The sequence below is a fragment of the Balaenoptera borealis genome (genome assembly GCF_965194805.1).
Source record: "Balaenoptera borealis genome assembly, chromosome: 6".
In the NCBI taxonomy this organism is placed as follows: Eukaryota; Metazoa; Chordata; class Mammalia; order Artiodactyla; family Balaenopteridae; genus Balaenoptera; species Balaenoptera borealis.
This window is the reverse complement of record NC_138863.1, coordinates 89,476,420-89,503,571: the sequence shown is the minus strand read 5'-3', so window position 1 is coordinate 89,503,571 and position 27,152 is coordinate 89,476,420. Positions and strand designations below refer to the sequence as shown.

At 35.2% G+C, this 27,152-nt stretch overlaps 1 protein-coding gene across 1 annotated transcript in view; it reads right to left on the bottom strand.

Moving 5' to 3' along the window:
- The window catches only part of LRP1B (LDL receptor related protein 1B), a 1,905,856-nt gene that overhangs the window by 349,975 nt on the left and 1,528,729 nt on the right, over positions 1 to 27,152 (bottom strand). The window contains exon 43 of the mRNA XM_082395829.1: positions 545 to 734. Coding sequence (XP_082251955.1) covers positions 545 to 734 — 190 coding nt within the window. The remainder of the gene's footprint in view (positions 1 to 544; positions 735 to 27,152) is intronic.

Here is a 27,152-nt window from a genome sequence, read left to right as displayed (position 1 = left end):
TATTACAAATACCTGCACAATATATCATCAAACCGATGTGGACCATGTAGACTATTGTCAAGTATCTAATGTTGAAATTATAGCTGCACACAAAGATCTATTGCTGTTACTAATTTCCTCTGTATTTCAATTGGACAGATCCCCAATTGTTAAAATTACTTAATTGAATTACAGAAACACCTTTTAGGTTTCAATACTTGTTAATAGTTTTATTTTTGTTTCAAATTTATCATTTCAATCAGTGATGCATTAATGTCTTTTTCATATATGAAAAATGTCTATTCAATCACAGTATTGTCTCTATTTTCCCTTTCATCCTTTAATTTTGCTTTTACTGAATCTCTCATGGAGGTGATGCCTGGCATTTAAAGAGTCCAGATTTCAATTATTCACATTTATAATGCTCTTATAAAAAATAGTTTTATGCATTGTGAAAAGAGAACTTCAAAGGAAATCCGTATTTTTAAAGCTAATTCTCTTTAAAATTAACAAATTTTGATAGTCTTTGACTTATAATTATAATGAAGAAATACAGATTTCTTACTTTTGGCATTCATCTAGGGCTAGCACATGAGGATGGTCATCCTCTGACATGGCAATGACGGCTTCCCTGTCAAATGCTCCAGGCCGAGTCTGGTCCACTGTGTGCCTGGTGATAGATGAGGTAGTGGAGCTGGTCCAGTACAGTGTATCCCAGGCTCTGTGATAGGCAAGCCCTTCAACAGAACCCACATCTGATGGGGGAAAGAAAAGAAAAAAATTATACTTTTATCTACAAAAGACTTGGCTTCTGAACAGAAAAAGCAAAAATATAATAATTATGATGCCTATATAATGCTACATAATGCCTACAATGACAGCTGATTACACACTGTAAAACTGAGCTGTGAACTGCTCATGGAGAAGTTTACACGAAAACATGCATTAAAGACTGAATATTCTTATCCAAAAAAACCTTAATCAAGTAACTGCCTTTTATTTAGGAAAATGGTGGCTCTCTTCTATTTTCATATTTTAGTAATTAATTTTCAAAAAGTATCCAGTGTGCAATACTTTAGCGATGCTTTTGAAAATCATATGTCAGAGATACCATTTAAGTACAATCATAATGAGTTTTCTCTTGATACTATATCTAGAGACATCAAGGAAAAACAAACACATTAAAAACTACAACAAAGTATCAAAAAGCCAAAATACAACTCTACACTTGCAACTATCAAACAATGGTAGAGAATGTTTTAATAAGTTAATGCAATGAATTTTTTTTTATTCTATTCGACTAATGTGATACAAAAACAAAAGAAAATAAAATTAATTGTGAGCTAAGGCATGCTTTAATGTTGACAGAAAAAGATAAATGGTAGTACCCATAGCCTAATACATAAACGTGACAATATGAAAAACAAAAGTAATTATTTCTTAAAATTGTGTTTCCAATCACTAGGATAACATAAGTGGTTCATTTTTCATAGAGGTGCTTTGTGTACATCTTTAAGTATAACCAAATTATTATAGTTTTTCCTTCATATTATCTGTTTTTCTCAGAGGTAGTACTCTTAGCATATTTAATTTAAGAAAGAATATATATATATAACTTTGGCAGTCATACTAAGAAATTAACATTATAACAGGCAGAGTCTTTCTATTGCTCTTCTCTTAAGGACTCTCAAAAGAATTATTAAGCTCTTCTGAAAACAGGTAGATGAAAAGAGCTGTTTTCAGGTTTGAGATGGGTAAATGTTTACTTTGGTGGTCAGTAGGATTTAGTGGGAGAGCAAAACAATATTAAAACCTTTTGGGGCTTCCCTGGTGGTGCAGTGGTTGAGAATCTGCCTGCCAATGCAGGGGACACGGGTTCAAGCCCTGGTCTGGGAAGATCCCACATGACACGGAGCAGCTAGGCCCGTGAGCCACAACTACTGAGCCTGCGCGTCTGGAGCCTGTGCTCCGCAACAAGAGAGGCCGCGATAGTGAGGGACCCGCGCACCGCGATGAGGAGTGGCTCCCGCTTGCCGCAACTGGAGAAAGCCCTCGCACAGAAACGAGGACCCAACACAGCCAAGAATGAATAAATAAATAAATAAATAAATGTACTATTCAATTAAAAAAAAAAACAAAAACCTTTTGAACTACATTTCTTGAACATTATTAAAATTTTGTCCTTTTGTTCTTTTTCTACATGCAACAGAGGAAAATCCACTAATAAAATTAATATCTGCCATTTATTGGACACTGTCTTTCTGCTAGGAATTGTGTAATTGCTTTGCATACATCACTTTATGTGTAAATCTACTCTGTGAAGTTAGTTTTATTGTTCCTCTTTCCTAAGAAGAAAACTGAAACCTATGGTCACAGAACTAATAGTATTGAAGCAAGATTTTTAACACAGGTCCATGTGCTTCCATAAGCCTATATTCTTCAGCACTATTATTTAGAGATGGATTTATAGCAGCTATTGCTTATTCTCAATGTACATCAAGCTGGAACCAAACAAATGATTCATTAGATTCAACTTGTCTGACTCTGGGTGAATTATATCACCAGTAATTTACCATGAATAACCTCTCACACAGTCAACAAAACTACTTATAAGAAATTAATGTGGGTGATTAGTATGGAAACCTAAGCCAGAGATGATGGAAGAAAACATTATAAAACACAATCATAATAAAATCCATACAGCTTTGCTTATATGAATCATATGGTATTCCTATATGAGGTGAGTAGGTGGGAGGTTGATAATGGTCAAAAGTATTTCAATTATTAATTAATATATCATCTATTCCACTGTATTTTAGCACTTTCATATCATTTCAGAAATGAAGCCAACTCTATTTGTATAAGCAGCATTCCACTCTTTCATCATCCACAAATAGAATGCGAAACGGCATAGCTCTGAAAAAATCCAAGCAAATCAAAATTATTCATCCATCCTAATTTTGTATCTTCCCCTTCCACTGACTTTGACAGATCTTCTTCATGGCCACTTTTTCCTGCCAAATCAGGAAGAAACCACTTGGTATTACCATTGAGATGAAGCAGATGCTTCTTTTCTATGGCTGACATAGTTCCAAGGTTACTAGAGTACATAATACATCTCACTGTCCAGGTATAATCTCTTTTGTTTTATGTTTTGTAATAGATGACAACCTGACAGTACACTTAATCATAATCTGGTGCTGCATTTTAAAATATTTATCTCTTAAAAAGATATTTAGGGGACTTCCCTGGTGGCGCAGTGGTTAAGAATCCACCTGCCAATGCAGGAGACATGGGTTCGATCCCTAGTCTGAGAAGATCCCACATGCCACGGAGCAACTAAGCCCGCGTGCCACAACTACTGAGCCTGTGATCTAGAGCCTGCGAGCCACAGCTACTGAGCCTGCGTGCCTAGAGCCCATGCTCCGCAACAAGGGAAGCCACCGCAATGAGAAGCCCATGCACCGCAACGAAGAGTAGCCCCTGCTCGCTCCAACTAGAGAAAGCCCGCGTGAAGCAACAAAGACCCAACACAGCCAAAAATAAATATAAATAAATTAATTAATTAAAAAAAAGATATTTAACTCCCTATAAAAATTGTATTTGTCATTAGCAAATAGCCAATTAAAACATAAACCACACACCACTATATATAAAATAGATAACCAACAAAGACCTACTGTATAGCACAGGGAACTATACTCAATATTTTGTAATAACCTATAAGGGAAAAAAATGTGAAAAGGAATATATACATATATATTCTAAAATCATGAAAATATTAAATTTTAAAATCATGAAAATATTTTAGTCGAGATAACATAAAGACATTAATGTCTATTTTATGATAGACATTCCTTCATATTATCTGTTTTTCTCTGAGTTAGTACTCTTAGCATATTTAAGAAAGAATATATATATATAACTTTGGCAGGCATACTAAGAAATTAACATTATAACAGGCATCATGTGATACGTGTGTGTGTGTGTCTGCATGTGCATGAACACTAAAGTTCCTGAATCAGTTGAACAGGTAAAATAAGTACTTTGAGTCACTGGTCCTGGCAGATAATTATGTAGTCTGAAAACTAAAGTAAAATGCCTATTTATTCCATCAACCAGTCCTGAAATATTGAACAGAGTAAATCAATACAGAATTAACTCAAGGATGTAGAATACAGAGTTAGAACTCAAGGCTGTAGAATAGGCATAACTCAGAAAATAACTATTACAGTGCTATTTTGGCAGGTAGCCAAGGACTTCATAGAGAAAACACCTTCATCTCATCACGACTGAAGAAGAGAAAACAGCTCCTTCCTGCCTGTGCAGTGCTGTAAAGGCAGGATAAGAGTCTACAAAATGGGAAAGCCAGTGAAGTATTCTTGGGAGGGAGCCACATGTACGAAACATTGCCAGTCATCTGGCTGGAATAACTGTCACAGATAAATCCTATCACAAAGTTAACAGGAAATAATATTTACCTAAAGGACATGCTACAACTGTAATGGCCTCCCTGTTGAAAGTATAATATTCTCTTATTCACTGGCTTATTTTCTAAAGCCAAAGAATATCAGAAAGTTTGTTGCTGGAAATTATGTCAGTAGTATGAAGCATCTCAATCTTGTCTGGAGGATCTCAAGACACAGAGAAGCAGGCTCGATGTACAACCCAGGTACAGAGCTTAAAATAAAAAGTTTCTGGACACAGCATTCCACATATATCTTACTATATAGTTTCCAGAGAAACAAGATTCTGGGTCCAGTTCACACTCCAGACCTGATGTTGAACTCTAGAGAGTACACATAGCCTTGTTTTACTTTAAGCCTAACAAAATATTACTTAAATTTTGCCTAAACTCACCTTTTTTCTAAAAATCCTCTTATAATTACTTTTCCTTCTCTTTTGGGATGGGGTGAGATAACCTACAGCTCTTCTGGTGTACAGTTTCCCTCATTACAATGAGCCAATTATTTGATACGGCTAATCTACAGGTTTACTTGACAAAATCCAAAAGACTTTCATCATAAAAATACTCAACAGACTAGGAATAGAAGTGAATTTCCTCAAATTGATAAAAATCAATCTACTAAAACAAACAAACAAACAAAAAACAAAACAAGGCTTATACCTTACTTAGCCATGAAAAAAATGAAAGCTTTCTCCCTAAGACTAGGAACAAGACAAGACAGTCTACTCTTGTCCCTCTATTCAGCATTGTATTGGAAATTCACTCAGGGTAATTGGGAAAATTTTTTACATTAAAAAAAAAAAAAGATAGAAAGAAAGGAAGGAATATCATCCAGATTGGAAAACAAGTAAAACCATCTCTTTTTGCAGGTGATATACCCTTAGATATACAAAATCTTAAGCAATTCAGTAGAAAACTATTCGAATTATAAAAACAGTCAACCAGGTTGCAGGGTACAAAGCAACATACAAAATACAGTTGTATTTTTTATACAGTAGCAATGAACAATCAAAAAATGAAATTCAGAAGACAATTCCATTTATAACAGCATTTAAAAGAGTAGAAAATATGACAGGCAAATAAAATTAGAAATAACTTTAGCAAAAGAATTATAATCTTAAAACTTCTACATTAAAAACTACAAAACATCATTGAAAGAAACTAAAGACAAAAAATGGAAAAGTAACTTATGTTAATGACTGGAAGACAATGTTATTAAGATGGCAGTAGTTTCCAAATAGATCTACAGATTCAATGTAATTCCTATCAAAATCCCAGATGGTTTTTTCCCAGAAACCAACAAACTGATCCTAAAAATGCATATGAAAATCCAAGGGACTTAAAATAGCTAAAATAATCTTGAAAAAGAAAAACAAAGTTAAAGGAGTCAAACTTTCTGATTTTAAAGTTACTACAAAGGTACAGTAGTCAAGATAGTGTGGTACTACCATAAGGCTAGACATACAGATCAATGAAACAGAATCAATAGTCCAGAAATAAAGCCTTATTTTTATGGTAAATTGATTTTTGAAAAAGGTACCAGAAAAATTCAATGGTGAAAAAATAATCTCTTCAACAAATGGTTTACAATGACTATATATCCACATTCAAAAAAATAATGTCCTCATACCATACACATACATCCATTCAAAATGTATCTTAGACCTAAATGCAGAAGGTAAGCTACAAAACTTAGAATAAAATAGAGGAATACATCTTCATAAACGTGGGTTAGGCAAAGCCTTCTCAGACATGACACCAAATGCATAAATGACAAAAGAAATATAGATAAGCTGGACTTCATCAAAATTAAAAACTTGTGTACTTCAAAAGACACCACCAACAAAGTAAAAAGCCAACCCCCAGAATGGGAGAAAATATTTGCAAATTATTTATGTGACAATGGTCTTGTGTCCAGAATATATAAAGAATTCTCACAATTCAATAATAAATTAACACAATGGAAAAAATGAGCAAATAATTTGAATAGATATTTCTCCAATGAAGGTATACAAATGACTGATAAGGACATGAAAAATGCTCAACATTATAAGCCATCAAAGAAATACAAATCAAAATCACACTTCAGATCCACTATGATGACTGTAATCAAAAAGATAAGTTTTGACAAAGAAGTGGAGAAATTGGAACCCTCATACATTGCTGGTGGGAATGCAATATAGTACAGCTGCTTTGGAAAACAGTCTGGCAGTTTTCAAAATTTTAAACATATAGTTATTACATGATCTAGCAATTCCACTGCTACATCCATCCAAGAAAAATGAAAACATATATCCACGTGCACACGAATGTTCACTGCAGCTTTGTTCATAATAGCCAAAGGCAGAAACAGCCCAAATGTCAATCAACTGATAGATACAAGTGATTAACTACATGGGTTATTTTTACTTTTCTAACTATTGAACTGGTGAATGGATTGCAATAGATTTCTATGCAGATTGGGTACTATAAATTAGACTTGCCACCCTTTTGTCTGGAGACTTTAGTCATTTTCAGGTTTTTTTTACCCACATTAATTTGTATTAATTAAATTGCATTAATTATTAATACAATAAAATGATTATCTAAAAGATCTTTTAGATATAGGCTTTTTAAAAATCTCCTCAGATTATTTAAGGCCATTAACAAATCACACACTGAGACTGACATGTACCAGTAAAGGGTACTGGCCAATGTCTGACCTGAACAAATGACATCCATTCAGATTGGCCCAGTACAGACTGCCAAATGTGTGGAGTGTCAGCCCTGATCAACCCTAATTACAGAAATAGCTTTTACCTGTAGACTTTGACCTAAATTTTTATGTTCTTAAATCCTTTAACTGTTAAAAAGCACAACATTTTTTTTACAGTCTAATTTACTAAAAACTAAACAAATTAAATATCTACATTACAGTCTAAAAATTTAAACAACGAACAGTTCTACTGGAAAAAACGTTTTTTTCGGTAATTAACCACCCAAACAACAGAGAATCTGCTGAGAATTATTAGGAGTTCAGTAAGATGGCAGGCAATAAATAAATAAACCAAAATCCATAGTTCTTTTATGTACAAAGTAGCTAGATATATAATGGAAAGAAGATGTCAATCCAAGTAGCCACTAATGATGTGGGTTCCAGTGAATGAACATGTTAGGGAACCATGGACCGAAACCACCTGCCCTGGCCAGACACAATAATAACTGCTTGCATGAGTTACCTCACAACAGGAGGTCCTGATAAGGAACTGGGAACTAACAAGCTACCACTAGCCAGAAGAATTTGGGAGGGGCCAAAAGGAAGGAGGAGACATCAGCCATAATATGTCCTGCCAACCTCTCAGAAACCTTCACACTGGAATCCACCTTGGCTGAGAGATGTGAGGGCCACCAGAAAGGACTGAATCAGACCAAATATGGGTATAAGCAAGATGATTGCCCAGAGACAACCCGGAAGCTAACCCCATTACCATAAAACCTGAGACTGTGAGCCATGTGGCAGAGCAGTTCTCCTGGGTTCCCTTACCCTGCTGCTCTCTGCCAAGGTGCTCCTTCCCAATAAAGTATTTTGCTTTGTCAGCATGTGTGTCTCCTTGGACAATTCATTTCCAAGTGTTAAAAAAGAGCCCACTCTGGGTTTCCCTGGTGGCTCAGTGGTTGAGAGTCTGCCTGCTAATGCAGGGGACACGGGTTCGAGCCCTGGTCTGGGAAGATCCCACATGCCGCGGAGCAACTAGGCCCGTGAGCCACAATTACTGAGCCTGCGTGTCTGGAGCCTGTGCTCCGCAACAAGAGAGGCCGCGATAGTGAGAGGCCCGCGCACCGCGATGAAGAGTGGCCCCCGCTTGCCGCAACTAGAGAAAGCCTTCGCACAGAAACCAAGACCCAGCACAGCCATAAATAATTAATAAGTAAGTAAGTAAATAAATAAATAAAGGGAAAAAGATGGTTCAATTTAAAAAAAGAGCCCACTCTCGGGCCCTGGAAGGGGTCCCCTTCCTGCAACAAACATATCTATAAAACTGCATCACCCTTGACCATCTGAATTCGACTCTTCTTGTGCCCAATGTATTGCAATAAAGCTACCTTTCATGAATGTGGATCCGTTAACTTCAGGCCCTCAGCCCTCTAACAAGAGGAGACCCAACCTCTCTGCAAGACTTTTTATTTTTGCAATCTATCTCTAACAAAGACAGGCTTTTACTATCATCCCAAAGGTTAATTCCCTAGAACTAGAGTATCTCAAATATTTCCATGTCAAAAGAGAGTCTTAGTTTTACACTGCATAACAAAAGAGGCCTATTTATTTCCCATTCCCAGAACAAAGGAACAATTTGCCCTAAGGGAGTATGGAAGCAAACTGAAAAGACTTGAAGCTGTTAAGTAACAGTGTATTTTTTTTTTCTTAATCTTACTATTTGTGTTTTTTTTTTTTGCTCCAGATTTAGAAACATTCAAAGTCTGAATATCAACCTGAACTCCTGACTCAGTCGAAAATTATACTGACTCAGGTCTCAACAAATGCCTCTATCTTGTGTCATCACTAATGTAAGCCAAGACATATAAGAGATGAAAAAATTGAGCATATAGGTAATTATAGTTGTGTCATTTTGTCACCAAGGCTATTGCCCCAGAATCATACCCCTGCCCCTCCCTCAAATGGAAACCAATTGCTCTTATCTAAGTTCCAGGGGGAAGCTGCAAAGAGAAAAACAAGAACTGATTATAACCAGCTAAGCCCCAAATGGTGGAAGATTTCAATTCCAGTAGACCTTAAGCCTCATTATATGGTCACTGTAATATATTAACATGCTAAATGACACACCCACCAGCATTGTGACAGTTGCCAGTTGCCATGACAACAGGAAAAGCTCAAACAAGGACTGAAAAGGAGTGTTGCCTCTGTTCCTGTACAAACCACACCCCTGTTCTCAGATAAGTCATGAATATTCCTCCCTCTTTCCAAATCCCTCTCTTTTACCTCGACCCTCCTATGTATATAGTGTCTCAGCCCAAATTGAATTGAGAAGTTGATTTGCAAACTAAGTTCCCAATTCTCCATTCTCTACCACTGAATAAAAATTATGCTGTTCCAGTCTCAGCATCGGTTTTGTGATTGGCTGTGCAAATCCGAGCGGAAAAAGAATCTCTCAACAGAGACAAATGGACTCGGCCTTGGCTAGGACCCTGGCACGGGTTCAGGCAACCAGTTCAGTAACAAATTCTTCAGGAGTAATTGGAGATAAGCACTGACTCAACCTAAATGAAGCCAACATTGGTATGCCAAGGGCTCCCAGGAAAGGGCATAGACCCTATGGTTTCTAAAATCCTCAGTTATATCATACTTCATCCTCCAGAGCAAGGCGAGGAGATCTGATATGTACAGACTTTATTTGAGAAATATAATTGCAAGGTGACTTGGAACTCATCCTCATTTCCTTTGTGAGAAAGTGAGGTAAGTCATCAGGCCAAAATCATAAACCAGAACATTCTTGAGGAAGAGGTGTATCTGCCCATTCTCAGGGGTCTGGATAAGATCCATCATTACCCTCAATGAATTCATACTCTGTAAAACAATCTCAACTTATAAACAATTCACTTATTAAACATTTAGCATAGACAATAATTTCTTCATATGATATGAGAGAAATTAGGAAGGTCTTCTTACCCAAACCAAGACCCTGGTAAACTTTCAAGTTTCTCAAAGTCCACTATTAGATATGTGTTTCCCTGGTTTAAGGCCTTTTCCAGGTGTTCTTGCTTTAAATACGCTTCAGAGGATAACTTCCTAAGTTAGTAATGATTAATGTTTTACAATGTATTATTATATTTTATTATTTTTAATGGGCCATAAAATGTAGACTTCCTTATGTAGAAGAAAAGATGATAAACAACTTCAAAAATACAGTCTGGAAAGAGGCATAGAAATGAGGGCTTTGGTAATCTAGAAATAGTACAAGTACAGTTGACCTTTGAACAACAGGGGTTTGAACTGCGCAAGTCCATTTACACCCAGATTTTCTTCACTATGTATTACAGTACTACACAACCTGTGGTCGGTTGAATCTGTGTATGAACCGCCTATACGAAGAAATGAATGTAAAGTTATACTCATATTTTTGACTGCTCAGAGGGTTGGTACCACAACCCCCATGTTGTTTGACGGCCATCTGTATAGGAGGATTCTTAACAGAAATGCAGTACTATACCCGGTTTACCAGTTATTCTTTGGTGATAAATTAGTAATTTCAAGAAAAAGTATTTGCTGTACATTTGTTGATTGCATGTGTTTATGTAAGTAATAAATATGGTGCATACAATTAATTGGACAGAACACACACACACACACACGTTGCTTTTGATGATTTTATGATTCCCATTCCAGAATGGACAAGAACCCTATAAACTGAATTCAGTCAAGAGCAGTTACAATGTTGTTGACTTCTGCACCAGAAATGGAACGTTTTATCCAGCCATTAATGTACGCATTTTCTCCTTCTTCTCTTCCCCTTCGTCCTTCCCCTTTTTCCTCCTCCTTTCTTCCTCTCCTTCTCCTCTTTTTCTTTCCTTCTTTTAATTACCCTTCCTTCTTCAGATATCTGGTCTAGCATTTCTGATAGCCTTTTTTTTTCCTACATCCCATTGTTTGGTTCTGATTCACAGTTTCACTTGCTCCTTCAGTATTCTCCCATGTCCTACAACCATTATCTCTTGTCTGATTCTGCCTTCTACCTAACACACACACACACTCACAGACAAACACATATATTATAATAACCCTTTAATTTGCAGATTTCAGACCTTACTATCACTCTGACTTGAATACGTGTCACCCTTTCTATGTCATTCTGATTCACAGCATAATTACCTGCGTTAGCTTTATCTCTCCCTCTTATTGATGGATTTCCGTGGAGTGGAGAAAATATTATTCCAGGCATCCCTTTGTTCCTCTGCCAGTTCTTGGCATTTTGAAGTTACTGTATCAGCTTATTGGTCTTAAACTTATGAGACTCAGTACAAGCTAACATTTCATATTCTGTTGTCAAAATTGTTCCTTTACAATCATATATAAATAACGATCTAATATCAATGTATTTAAGCTACATACAAAAAATTAAAATCGAGTAATTTTTTTCTAAATCACTACAATGCTTAGAACAAATAAGCATAAGTAACAAACTAGTTTTGTTTTTAGTAGCTTTAGATAATCAAAAACAATAGTAAATTATCTTCATTTTTAGATACCAAGGTTCTTGTCCTTTTAAAAGGATTTCGTATATAACAGCTTGCCTCTTTCAGAAAAGCTGAAGTCGTCATTTTTTTGGAGTAGAGAATAACTAAGCAAATATATAAAGCAACATGTGTTTTTGAGGGAATATCTTTTCAATATTAATTAGAGGATGAAATTCTTCATAGAATAATATAAATCTGCATAGTAATTTGACTTTAGATTTTAGAGCTATTGTTATTAGGAATCCAAGAAAAAGTAATGAGATTAACAGATTAAGAGACTAATCTTTCAAAAATGTTTAAGCATTATAACTGTACATTGCATGAAGACATTAACTATTTAAGAGTATACATTATAGTATCAAGTGGATAAATTTAAGGGATCAATGTCATAATAATCCTCTTGTTTCATATATATATATTACTTATGGGTCATTTCATTGTTAATATTTTAAATATACTATTTGTTCTTTGATAAAATCACAAAGTTAGATGGAAAAAATAAAACTGTGGAATCAATTAAATTATTTGCAATATTTCCAAAGCAGTTTTTTTAATATTAGCATTCATTCAGAAACATATCCTTTAGCTTCCCACCAAACCTATAAATCTATCTCAATTGTATCTTGTTCCCTCCTGTTGAGAAGTGTCTGTCTCCCTATACAGAAGAAATCCACTACTTGTGCTCTGGATTATGCTCTCTTCTCTCTCTCCTTCTCAAGGATGTTGGTCATTTTGTTTTCTCTGCTCTTTCCTACAACATAAAGGCCTCTGTTTTATTGAATCATCTGACTTCTATTATAAAAACTACACTGAAACGACTCTTTTTAAGATAACCCGCAATTTCTCTATTGTTAAATCCAATGCACATTTTCTTCATCTTACCAAGTTACTTAGCAGATTTTCACTGTCTTCCTTCCTCTTGAAACCTTTTCAAAAGTTGTTTTGTTTGTTTGTGTTTTTTGGCATGCTCTCTCTTGTTTTTCTCATATCTCACTGGTATCTCCTTTCCAGTATCTTTGCTATCAACCCCTCCAACCAACATCTAAATGTAGGTATTATCTAAGGTCCTCTTCTCTTTCTTTTCTACCCTCTGTTACCTCATTTATTCCCATGGAATTAAATACCATCTACATGCTTATATATTTCTTTTCCTTTGCCCTTTGTTTATGTCATAATCTACTAGAATGTTGTTTGTTATTTGTATTCTTTTTGTCTGTCACCCCACTATAATGCACAGAACAAGCAACTGAAATTATTTGTGGAATACATGAATTTCCGCTACATTAATACACTGAAGGCAGTGTCTGTATACTTATGCTTTAATTTCTATATGCCTAATTATTAATTTATTTTATAAGATCTAGAATATTGGAGAAGCATATAGGATAATAATTAAGAGCACAAACTCTGGGTTCAGATAATGGCTTTGTACTATCACTTTACAGGCTATATGCCCTGACCATGGACAATTCATTTATCTTTTCTGTATTTTCATTTCCTCCTCTGTAATATGAGAAAAATAATAGTATTAAATTAATAAGACACTTGGGATGATCATATGAGTTAACATGGTAAAGTGTTTAAAACAGTGTCTAGCACAAAGGGCTTAATATATGTTGGCAATATTATTATTATTGCATTGCTCTACACAAGGCTATAGCCAATTATGCTTAACAATGTTGATGCTCTGTTGGATAAATTATCATCCCCATTTTTCCACAAGTGTAATACTAGAAATATTAACTATTATATCAGTGGGTTTTGAACTCTAAGAGGCTACAATCTGCATTTGTATATATAAGTCTCTCTTTATTAAAGAAGTTTAGCTCTAGTTTATTTATTCCTCATTCCTTGGAATAAGCTTAGCTATCCAAACCACTTACTGTGTCTTTGACTCTTATTATTACTGGTAGGATGATAATGTAAATATTTGATAACCTCATAGGTGGAAAAGTGATGGGACTATTAGAAAATTTAAATACTAGAAAATATTAAATTTTGATAACATAATGTGAAAGAGACAAAGACAGAGATATGTAAGGAAGAAAGTAAAGACATAAATAGAGGTGATTTTTTTTTTTAATGGGCAGTTAATGGAGCAGGAAAACAAAGAAAAGCCATTTCAGATGACGAGGATCATATATATATATAGAGAGAGAGAGAGAGAGAGAAAAAGGCTCGATTCTTTATGGCCAGGTTTTGCAAAGAAAAAGGTTGGAAATTAGTACTAGAACTAGAAAGGAACTTAAGAGATGGATAGAAACATTTGATCTCTAGGAAATAACAGAGTGTTTTGACATTCAACTCAGTATGACAAGGTATTAGAAAATTTATTTAAATAAATGAAGATTATTCTCTGATCTTTTAAAACACGTGCTATATTCAGAATTTTATGTTTGTTCCACACATATAATAAATTCATTACATAAAAACACTATATATTATATGTGCACACAATATTAAAATACTGTAATGTAAGGAAAAAACACTTGGCCTGCCAACTAAACATATCAGTAAGAAAAATAAAGTCTCACCTTATAAGGTATTCCCACTGAAATGTGGTTTAAGTAATTAAAACTGACTTTAAAAATGTTTAAATGGAGTAGAAGGTATATAATCATAAACACACTTAACTAATATTTAAAGCAAAATAAAAAATGTTAAATTGCCTGCAAATACCCAATAGCAAGTAATTATAATAAAGGGAATTATTTATTGAGTACTTACTATGTGCTCAGCCCTGTAAAGAAGGAATACACAAAAAGGGGGACCCTAGAATCTACTAGAAGAAAAGACCCCTTTTTACCACTAACATGCTATTAAGTGCTAAATTATGTGGTATAGATTTTTAAGTTTAAAAATTCAGGGAGTTACATGTGCTTTTTCGAATAAGCTTACATCACCACATTTACCACATTCACTTCAGTTACACAGGCATTCATGTTAAAATATCTTCAATTTTCACCTACTCCCTAAAGCTAATCATTTGAGTCTATGCAACCTATTTTTTAAAAAAATATCTTTATTGGAGTATAATTGCTTTACAATGGTGTGTTAGTTTCTGCTGTATAACAAAGTGAATCAGCTATACATATACATATATCCCCATAACTCCTCCCTCTTGCGTCTTCCTTCCTCCCTCCCTATCCCACCCCTCTTTGTGTCCCCTCTAGGTGGTCACAAAGCACCGAGCTGATCTCCCTGTGCTATGTGGCTGCTTCCCACTAGCTAGCTATTTTACATTTGGTAGTGTATATATGTACACGCCACTCTCTCACTTCATCCCAGCTTACCCTTCCCCATCCCTGTGTCCTCAAGTGCATTCTCTACATCTGCGTCTTTATTCCTGTCCTGCCCCTAGGTTCTTCAGAACCATTTTTTTTTGTAAGATTCCATATATATGTGTTAGTATACAGTACTTGTTTTTCTCTTTCTTTCTGACTTCACTCTGTATGACAGTCTCTAGGTCCATCCACGTCACTACAAATAACTCAGTTTCATTGCTTTTTATGGCTGAGTAATATTCCATTGTATATATGTGCCACATCTTCTTTATACATTCATCTGTCGATGGACACTTAGGTTGCTTCCATGTCCTGGCTATTGTAAATAGAGCTGCAATGAACATTATGGTACATGACTCCTTTTGAATTATGGTTTTCTCAGGGTATATGCCCAGTAGTGGGATTGCTGGGTCATATGGTAGTTCTATTTTTAGTTTTTTAAGGAACCTCCATACTGTTCTCCATAGTGGCTGTATCAATTTACATTCCCACCAACAGTGCAAGAGTGTTCCCTTTTCTCCACACCCTCTCCAGCATTTATTGTTTGTAGATATTTTGACAATGGCCATTCTGACTGGTGTGAGGTGATACCTCACTGTAGTTTTGATTTGCATTTATCTAATGATTAGTGATGTTGAGCATCCTTTCATGTGTTTGTTGGCAATCTGTATATCTTCTTTAGAGAAATGTCTATTTAGGTCTTCTGCCCATTTTTGGATTGGGTTGTTTGTTTTTTTGATATTGAGCTGCATGAGCTGCTTGTATATTTTGGAGATTAATCCTTTGTCAGTATGCAACCTATTTTTAAAATTTCTATTTCTCACCAGCATTAGTGTCTACATTCACCTCTGAGCAAAGTATTAAACCTCTCTATTTCCTCCCTTTGTCTCCATCCTTATCATTTTTAGTCACCTAAAATTATTTATCAGAACTTTGGTTTACTTATCCTCACCATTTCTCAACTGCTACAACTTTCTCTACATCAGCACCAGCCCTGGGTTTCAACTTGGTTCTCATTCTCTTCCACCTGTTACCTTCTTATTTGTCAGCATTTTCATGAAAACTGAAGTTAATAATTGCTTGCACCTCCAAGTTTGAGCACGAAATCTGCCTTTCATCATACAATTAATTACTGTACTCAGACTATGATATCTGCCCTACCAAAAACTGGACAATAGGTTCAATCACTTTAATGAGGTCTTTACTACTGGCGTCAGCTTTTATGCCTTTCTGGACCTCTCATCATAATTCCTACAACGCTGTACTTCTCTTTCAGTAATGGAAGATTCTTAGAGGAAGGGACAGAATCATGGGCCAAATTCATCTGGTACAACTTTAGCTTAGCCTTTTGTTCTTCCTGACACATTTCAGTGTTGCCTTGGTGATTTATATGCCACTCTTCACAGTGTCTCATTCTCTTTTATTTCTTCCCATAATTCTGTCCTTGCTTGACTTTCATTATTATATACATTCTTGTCTCTCTCCCTATCTATTCCTATTCCCCCCCTCCTAATCCCCATTATGAGTGTTCCTCAAGGCTCTTAGTGAATATAAGATAGCTTAGCAATAGAAGCACCTGCAGGATGACCCCTGACAAAGATTCTCTCCTAGCCATGTTCCTCTGAGCCCTTTTCTGGACTAAGCCTCAATCTGGGCCAACAGAAATGACAAACTCTCAGCACAAATGAGTTCATCTACACCCTGCCCCCCACATTAAAAAATTAAACAAACACGAACCTATTTTCTAACAGCTCAAGGCAGCATCCCTAGGATGACCCTAGACCCCCTTAAAGTACCTGCCTGAGAAAACTCAAAGCTGCTAAAGGAATTTATTGTTCGTTCCAGCCAACACTTGCTGATAGGTCCCTGCCCACCCTTCCTCAGAGCATTTACTAAAAAGAGCTTACAATCGTGGATCCTTCCTCTGTCCCTTTTATTGTACACATATCTCCTACAATTCAACAGTGTCTTTCTCGAGGATCTGAAAGCTCTTCCTTTGAAATGTAATCATCAGGCAGATAGGAGATCTGTCTCCCAGTCTCCATGGGAGAACAGAATCCTAACTTTGATAACTGCCAGTTAGCAGACACAGCTAGCCTAATCAAATTCACACGGACCCATCCTTTGTAATTTTTTTCTTCCCTTCTCTGTTTACCCCACTCCTTATTCCGTCATTCTCCCTTTAAATCATTCAGTCACCTCTGTACAAATCATAGTTGAGTTCAGTTCATGCTGGACCCTCTTCCTTACTGCAATAGTACAGTACTAATTAAAATCTGTCTTTACCACTTTAACTAGTGTCTGGCTTTGTTTATCTTTGTTCCCCAAATTTCTATTGCTAATTCTACATACTTCTCTCTAACTCTGTTTTCAGAAGAAAACTTAGGAGATTTAGAGTGCTTCCTAACTCTGCAGAGTAACTTTTTTCTTCCTGATAGTATTATTTGCCCCTCAAAAGAAACCTCTTTATTATAGTTAAATAACTAGATAAACCACTTATAGGAAGTGTTGAAGAGCTGTCTTGAGGAGCATATTTGAGGTTAAAATAGATTGTCTGAATATCAGGTTTTTTGTTTTTGTTTGTTGATAATAAGACCAGAGAGCTGAATTGCTTAGGAAAATAACGTAGATTTCTCAGTGTTATGGGATAGAAGAGATGAAAATGTTATGAGGTGAGAGCTAAAGAGAGAAATTTGGGGAAGGAAACACTAAGATCTTATTGGGAATTTCCTGTGTGGTGTTCAATGAAACCCCTGGTTTGCATGTTTCCATGAAATCCCCAATAAAATATCCACTTCTTATTTAGGCTTGTTCACTGGAAACCTTAGTAGGGATATGGACTCAAGGAGGATTCAGGGCAAGAGCTTAAAGCTGTGCTTGGAAATTCCAGCATGTCTGGGTTATGGTTATAGATTTAGATTATGTTCTTCTACCATTAGATACATTTTTTTTTTTAAAAAAAGGATACCATATATGCACTTTTGAATGAAACTTTTCTCTAAGCAATCAAAGTAAAATAAAATGTGTGTCATAATGTCCTTCTCCTAGTCCTCCAATCACCAATTCCATTTACCTTGAAAAAGTGTCCTCAGAAAACTGTCTTCTCAAGATGCCTTCCTCATATTAGGCTCTTCTCTCATCTCTTCTCACTTTACAATATTACTTTGCCTATACTTCTATTTTCATACTTATTAAACTGTATCATAATAATGTTAAGATCTATTTCTCTAACCATGTTGCAAGCACCTTAGTGATGACTTATCTGAATAAGCACTGTCTTTCTGGGATTGACCACTTAAAATACAGAAATAGGCTTTATATGTCTTAGTCATGTTTGTAACTCCAGAACCTAGTGATGGTAGGTAATAAGTGTGTCTCATGTTTGTTGAATTCCCAAATAAAATGCTCAAAACTTAATTTTTAAATTAAGCATAGAGCAATGCAGTGTGTGGGAGCTAATCTAATTTTTAAACTCTTCTTTACTAAGACATTCACTAAAAATAACCAAATTATTATTTAAAAATCACTCATCACAAAATTAAAATGATAAATGTATTAATAATGCCATTCCCTTGGTAATATTTTCTTTACATATTATCAAAAGTCAATAATAGGCTCTCATATTCAGACACACTGATCTATTTAAAACAAAACTTTTTTGGGGAAAACAACGTAAAACTGTGGTTTGGGACAGAATTACTTAGGAATTTGTTACTCGTACTATATTTTCTTTGTTCTCATGTCTAACGTTTCTCTCCCCTGATTCTATTTTTTTCTTTCAAATATGAATGTGGCCACTGATTGCTCACAGAACATCCTCATGGCCCCTCTATTTCCCAACTGCTTGTAATTTAGCTGTATTGATATGATTAATTCTGGCACATACATTCTGGTGATGAATGGGAAAGATGTGTATCATTTTTAAGTTAAAGCAGAGAAGAGCAGGATAAGTTCTCTACAATTTTTCTTGCCCTGTCATGATCTTGGAAGCCACTTGACATGGTAGAGAGAATAGGAAGCAGTCTACGTGGCTGAGTAACTTCATGAAGGAGGGCTGCCTTGTGGAGTCCTCCAACTCCCCTCAGAGTTTGCATAAACCAGAAATAAATATGTTAAACTCTGCCCTCCTGCTGAAAAAAAAAGAATGTGCTACTGAAATAGACATTAAGAAAATTGTTTCCTTACCTAATTTTAAATGCTATCATAAAAGACTTTCATGCTTCAATACTGTCAGTTTAAATAATCTCTTTGCTCAGTCCACAGTTGTTAGTCTGACAGTGTTCATTCTTTAAAAATCATTCCTTAATGCCAAAATACCATTTCTAAATTGTAAATTCAGTCAAGGAATCAATATCTGGGACTACACAAACTGAAACCTAAGAATTTACCATTACAATCCATTTAAAGAATGATCTGATGTGGTGTCAAAATTTGCATGCTAATTTTCTGAAGACACTTCATTTATAAATGATTCAGGTAGAAGTTATTAAGAAATAACATTGCTGCCAAAATATATTTGTTAACTAACTACTATTTTAACAATTTGCTGGCAGAAAATTATTTTAACAAGCTACATTAAACTTTTTAGAAACCAAAATTTTATCCTTAATAGTTTATGAAACACATCCAATAATTTTATCCTCTGTTTATACTATCAGTTCACGTACACTATGTCCTGAACTTTGATTTCTTTCATTATTCAGTGATTACAAGCCCTGAATGCCATTTGTCCTGTTAAATTACTCTGTGAAAACTGAAGGAAGTAGCAACACTACCTTCCATCTATTTCATTCAAATAACAATAATAGTTAAAATTTATAAAGGGTATATTGAGAATACTCATGCTAACTAACCTATCTCACAGGTTAACAATTTTGGGACTCAGAAGTCACAAAAATTATACAAGATCTAATTAATAGCTAGCATTTACTAAACACTTACTATGTGCTTGCCACTATTTTGAGAGTTTACATTATTTAACCTAAGGACCCAAGTATCTGACCGGTGACAGCTGTGTCCTTTCAGTCTGACTGCCCAAGTATTTTCTCTTTCTTACATCAAACTCCCAGAACAACACAAAGGCAGAATGTGAGCATCTTAAGTGGTATATTGCTTTGAAGAATACCACACAGAAATCTGCATTTCAAGTAAAAGGTGATTAAACAAAGTAGAAACCTAGGGGAGAGTTATACTAAGTTAGAAATAAGGTATGTTAATGACCGATCTAGTTATAAATAGATCTATTATGGAAACAAAAAGCAATGTGTCAGTGTGATCCAGACAGGTCAATATATCCTTTTAAAGACTAATTGTTTTTCACAGTAGAAAGGTAAGATGTGACTTTGATGCTGGGGACTCTTCTTTCTGATCTTCTTTTCTCTTTTCTGACACCATGTTTTTCTTTGTACTTCAAGGGACCCAGGGAAAAGTAAAATTTCAGATAAAGCTGTATATTCAGATAATCAGCAGTACACAGCCTTAGCAAACATAGTTTAAAAACAAGTAAAGGGCTTTCTACTCAGATAAAGTGATAATAGTTAACATTCATATTGTCGAGAAAATAATTATGATTATTTTTCATAAAAAATTAAAATGTAAGTTCTCCCTTGAAAAAAATCTACCATTACTCAGATATTCATTTATTGTTTCCTTTAACTAACCAGCTGATCCTCCAGAATCTTACCTAAGAAGGAAGATTTTTAAACTTACTGAGGACTCTCTTTTTATTCTTTAAGTAGGAGAAAAAAACACAAATATACATAAATGCAGAGTAAAATAAAAGTGCACTACAAGCCTAGGAAATCCTGTGAGCTAAAATCTAGTTGCTGTCTTTTAATCTTTTAAAAATGTTCTCAGTGTTAATTTTTTTTCTTATTTGAGTTTTCTTTCTGAAAGTATACACAAGTTTTAATACTTATTTATCAACATCATCATTATTTACTATTCAGTGATAAGTGGGAGAAAGACATAAAAATATTTATGTTCAAAAGTTTACTGCATGTATGCATATATTACTGGGGAAAAAGGGTTTAAAAAAGAAAGATATTTTGTTTTAAAGGATAAGTGAACAGATTAAGATAGGGAAAATGAGTTTGTTTGTTTTTTAAGTGAGTTCCATAGCAATGAGGGTTCCATAGAAAGAGTTGGGACTAAGATCACAAACATCAAATCTCTCAAAGAAAAAAGATGGCATAATGTAAAAATGAATACCTTCTTACTGTTTCTTTTTCTTTGCATACATGGAAGATGCAATAAATATGGAAAACTTCAAAGCTCTCGAGAGAAAGTTAAAAAAATAATTATGTGACAGGGAAAAAATTCAACTGAAAAATTCAATAATCCTTTACCATTCCATCAGACAGTAAGACTTGAGAAAATAAGTAAGAAATAAAGATATGCCTTATAGAAAACAGAGAAAAAAAAAGCATTTTTTTGTCTCATGCCAGAACAAGGTAGAAAAACAAAAGAGAAAGAATAATAACAGAAATCTTGCTAATATTCAGGACAGAATAACTTCAGGCATATAACTTAAGAATCACTGGCAAAGCAGATGATTTTCAAAACAAATTTGTAAAAGCTTTTTTCCTTGTTGATGAGCTTGAGGTCAGGAGTGCTGGGGAAAGGGTAGGGAACTGGGAAGCTGGTTGGAAAAGAGTCCCCTCCAACAGGGCTGAAATAACAGTCATATCATTTTGAGTTAGAATTGGGGGGTTGGCGCTTTAAGGTTGTAACAAAATGAAAATCTAAAAAGATACGGCAATGTGGGCGGGGAAATACTTATTTTCTATTTATAAAAAGATTATCCAAAGACATGTAAATAGCTCTCCTGATGGAAATGGGCATGTAAGATCAGTTGCACCTATGTAACCTCTGATTCCTGTACATCCCATAAATCATTTCTCACCTCAAGTATCTAAAAATTGAACATTTTACTGTAATTGAACACGGATTGTTTATGTAATTTGAAAAGCATTTATTGATAAGGATTCAGAATCTGAGAGTATGTATGTGTATGTATATATATATATATATATACATGTCACCGGCAAGGCCCATTAACAATTCCCAGGAAATAAAAATAGAATCTGGGTAATACAATAAAGTCTAACCTTTTTTTTTTTCTTTCCTTCGTGCCTTGTCTAGTTTCACTTGCTCATAGGGGGCCGCTTGCAGAAGGCTCACACCTGACCCTTCAGACCAGAGTTCAGAACCACAGACCGTTCCTGTGAAACGGCTTCACGAACACCTCAGCTCAGCGCTGTGCGCGGAAGCGCCCTCACGACACCTCTCACGACACCCCTCACGACACCTCTCACGACACCGCAATTCAAGATGGCGGCGGGCCTTGCGCAGAGGCCCGGCACCCCACACTGCGGACGATCTGGAGCCTGAGCAGCACAGCTGCTCCGGCCTTGCGACAACTCTGCCTCCTCACCGCTGAGGAGAACCCTTAAAAGCGGCCCCACACCCACGGCCTTTTGGGGAAGAGCCTGGACTCCAGAGCAGGAGCTCGCACCTCTCCATTCTTTGATCCACGAGTAAAGCTTTCCTCTGCTTCTGAACCAAACTCGGTCTCATTTTACTGACGCAAGTTACGCCAGACAGAAGGACCAACTCAAGAGGGTCGGTAACGTACACACATATATACAAGCCTATATAATATTTTTTTTTGCAGGAAATAAATGAATCACAGAAATGGCAAAGATGGATATAAAAAGGAATGAAATGGCTAAAGGTCTGTAACAGTGAAAACCATGTGAACCTCAGGGCTGTCGAGTTCCTTACCAAAGACTGAACAGTAATTTTTAATTCATTGGGTGTTGCTGACTGACCAGGAGGGAATTCCCATATTGCGTTGTTTCTCATTTATAAAATGGAGTTAATAACCAACAGTTCCTTAACGGCCCTAGGTATGTGACGAAGATAAATGCGATTATTTCTATGTAAAGTTTACGGTTTGTTAGAAAGAAGTATTACAGAAATAAATGTTGGCATTATTATGGTAATGCAGAGGCTTTCAATACATTATAAGTAAAACAACACTCCATCTTTCTATCACTTTAAGGATTATAAAAGCTTCACAGGGAAAATGAAGAAGGTATTTAAATCTTTGATATAAATAAAAATGAGAAAGCTGCTTATGACAAAAGAAGTGCCAAATAAGCAAATATGATAGATTGATGGATTGGTTCAATAACTACTCCATGCCTTCAAAGTAGGCATTTTTAACATTATAAATTTATCCTATATGTTTAAAATCTATCAGGATGCTGCAGTCAGAAGTTTACATATTTTTCTTTCTTCTTCTTTTCCTTCTTTGTTTTTTGCCCGTTCTTCCACTTTGATTTTTGAAATCTGAGTCATCACAGTAAATCATATTCACTCTAAGGGTTAAGAGTCAACGTTTTGAGAAGATAATGAACCTTGATGAAGTTAGGAAGGTAGCCCGTCATGTTAGTGCAAGGCTGTTTGTCCACGCCAAGCCAACCTGAACATTGTGGCATCAAAATTGACAGCTGTCGAGTTGTTAAAGAGAGAAGGACAGGGGAATGAAGGCTCTAAAGTTCAATGAGATTAAGTCGGAATCTGTTTAGGCTATCAGTCAGTGTCATTTCTGCACAACTGCTTAATTGTACTACATACTTCCTAGAGGAAGCTCCCAGAAGGCTTGGTGATCTCTTTAGAAAAATGTTACAACTATCCCCTTTGCTTAAATGTCTAGAAGAAAGTAACGTTGACAGAATATGTGTTAGTCTGCTTGTAAATTAAAAAAAATTTTTTTTCTACACTAAATTCTGTGGAATCATTAAACTTCATTGGAAAATGTGTTCAAGTTTTTCTATGGATGTTTATTCTAAGTTTCTAAGTGTCAGAATCAACATGAGATTCTATAAAGTTAGTATAAAGGTCTTCAAAAGATAGTGATGCCACGAAGATTTCCTAAAAAAGAAAAATGTTTAATTATAAATATTCCATGTTGTAAGGTATGAATCATATATTTGAGAGCAGAAATGTGAAGTATAAATAGTAGTTATTCAAATAATTCATCCCCTAAAATTATTTAGAATATTGTGAACCAGATTTCTTACATATGAAAATCATCCTGCACTCTAAAATTAACATAAAATCTAATGAAAAAAATAGGAATGTTGATGAATTTCTAGGGTGGTTTTAATAGTGTATCACCATTAAACAGTTGCTGGGTTTTCTACTTTCTATATTAAAGCTTGTTGCTCTGGCACTATTTTCTCAAAGCTCTGCTCCTCTACTGTATTCTTAAAATTAAAGTGCATTTACACTGGGTATAAATTAATAGAATTTTTTTTTTTTTTACCACTCAAAGCAAGTACTGATGTTATCAAATAATCCATTGAGTCAAGAAAGCATGAACAGGAATATAAAGGAACACACTTTTTTACTGACACACTGAATTAAAACTCTGAAGGTATTAGATGCCTAACATCTCGATTAAATTTATTCTACCCATGAAGCAACAGTTTATGATTTTCAAGTGAATAGCACACTTAAATGAAGGGAGCATTAATACAATATGATATTAATATACAAATACGCACATTATTCACCTGCCACTGATGTTCTGAATTAAATCAGTAATGGGGTGTATAACTGATTAAATATCTACACAACAGAAAGCAACAGCTTATGATTTAAAGAGGCACTGGTAGAGTGATCACATCATTACACTGCCAAATGCCATATATCACTTTTACTGAACTTAACGAAGACGGATTACATCCCACAGATGAGATGCAGCCTATAAATACTATCATGCTGATCTTCATCTGACTTTCCTAGAGAATAGACAAGAAACAAATCAATAATTGCAGAAGTCATGCTAGAAATTCAGTGTTATTCAGCACCCAGAAGAAATCTTGTAGGACATTATAGCAACAAATAGCCCTAAATTCAATGAAATCTGCTAATTCATGCTTTCCCTTCTAAGTTAACTTATTTTCTGTTTAAGCTTATTTACTTCATCAAGTTTAAGAAAAAGCATCTATTTAGTGTAAAGCATCACCAACCACTTTTACATTTTAAACCAAAACTGTTTAAGGGCCAACAAACTTCTTTTGCAACAGACTTTCTTCACTAAGTGCAGTATGCTTCTTGACTTGAGTTATGAGCTCATACAGGTAATTACAAATGTATGACATAGAGTATTGGTTTTAAAGTCACTGTCTTCAAACACTGAAACAAACTGAATACCATAAAAGTATGCATAAACAATACATTCATTTTACAACTTCTGGGTTGTTTTAATAGTGTTTCTCCATTAAACACCTGCCTGAGTTTCTATTTACCATCTCATTTAGCCTTCACAGTTTACCTTTGTGGAAACTGCCTGTCAATTGCTTCAGTACTCCAATCACTGGAAACCAGATTGCTTTCTGTCAGTCTGCTTGTATAATGTTATGGTAATAGATAACAGGTGGTCAGTATTCATCGGCTGAGGTGAAGATGATGTCTCACAAGCTATAAAACACCTGAGAAAATGCTTTAACAGTTCACACTTACTACTAATTGTGCCATTAGAACTTCAATTAATTCTTTACCCTTCCACTATGTTCCTTAGATGGCCATAAGGCAGGAAATCATTCAGAACAGAAAGAAAGAATCTAAAGAGACAATAATGAGGTGTAATAAAAGAAAGAATGAGTGGCAGAATGGCTAACATTTTGCTCTGAAACTAGAGCAGATTTTGATTGCTTAATCAGTTCTGTATTTGATAATGCCCCTAAAAGGGAATCATTTTTTAAAGAGCACCTTAATTCTGAGAACATGTTAACCACTGTCTACATTTAAACTGACTATCCTCAATTACTAACTATATCTTTGAAAGTATTTCAAAATACTTCCCTTCTGATTTTAAGGCATCAGTAATCAAATCCTCAGAAAACAGAAATGTATAAATGAGACATGAAAAAGCTTTCACTCAAGGAAAATCTATATATTTTAAAAATATGGAAAATCTATATATTTAAAAATCTATATATTTAAAAAATATTTAAAAATTTAAAAATCTATATATTTTAAAAAGATACCATATTGAGGAAAAATATATATATAAGTATTTGACAAAAGATTAATATCTATAGTATACAAAAGGTTTCCCACAAATCAATGAGGAAACTATGAAGAACAAAATTTTAAAATGGGCATAGGTATGAATATCATTCTTGACCCGGTTTCTACTTTTAAGCTGCTATGGTACATCATCTGAAGAACAGCCAAGTGCACAAATCCACTAGAAAAAGTGGAACTAGATTGTCTTACAGCCCACCAAGGGGCTCAGTGTATCCCAGAACTCCATGAAAAAGAAGTTCCTGCTGCCAGCCTGGAGTATGGATATGAAAACTGGAGGTCCAGCTGCTGATCTGGACAAGAGGTGCTTCAATAATAAAACTTAAAATGTGACATTGGCTTAGTGAAGGCAATCAGGCTCTAGGTGGCAGGAACTCAAAAATTACAGGCACACATTTACCAATTTAATTAATTATAGATACAGGGAAGGCAAACCACCTGCTAAACTTGCTCTAGATTAAGAGGAAATTTTTCATGAAATTTTTATGTATAAGGTGATCTTTGCCACTTTGAGCACAATTCTATAAGATAGGTATGAGATCAGACTGGAGCTAGATGGCAAATAGGAGAAAGGAAAAACAAATTTGATAAAGTAGACTTTTCTGCCTGAGTTCTGAAATTTAACTGAGAGACATAATTTTGTGTCTTTTAGGAAGGAGAGTTCCAAACTAAACAGTTTTAGGCAGTGAAAACAAAGCATTGGCCTTGGAATAGAAGACAGAGGCAACAAATCATTTGCAAGCACTTCTCATTAAGTGTTCTCTCTAAAACAGTGGGACACAGGTCATCAGCAAAGATCAGACAAAAATGTGACCTTCACAACCAAGCATACCATTTCACATGGTATCTAAATGAAAGGGAGAGAGAAAAGCCTTGGGAGGGTGGGGGAGGAGAGAGAGAGAGAGAGAAGTAGAACACAGGAGACAGTAAGTGAAATATGTCTTCAGGCTTAAAAATTGTCTATGCACTTTGGCTGCACTTATTTCTCCAGATTTGCAAAGTTCAAAAAATTTTATAACATGGTGGTCTGACAATGGAGAACTGGTGGTATTCTCATACCATCATTTATGTTGTTATTTAGTAAAGTA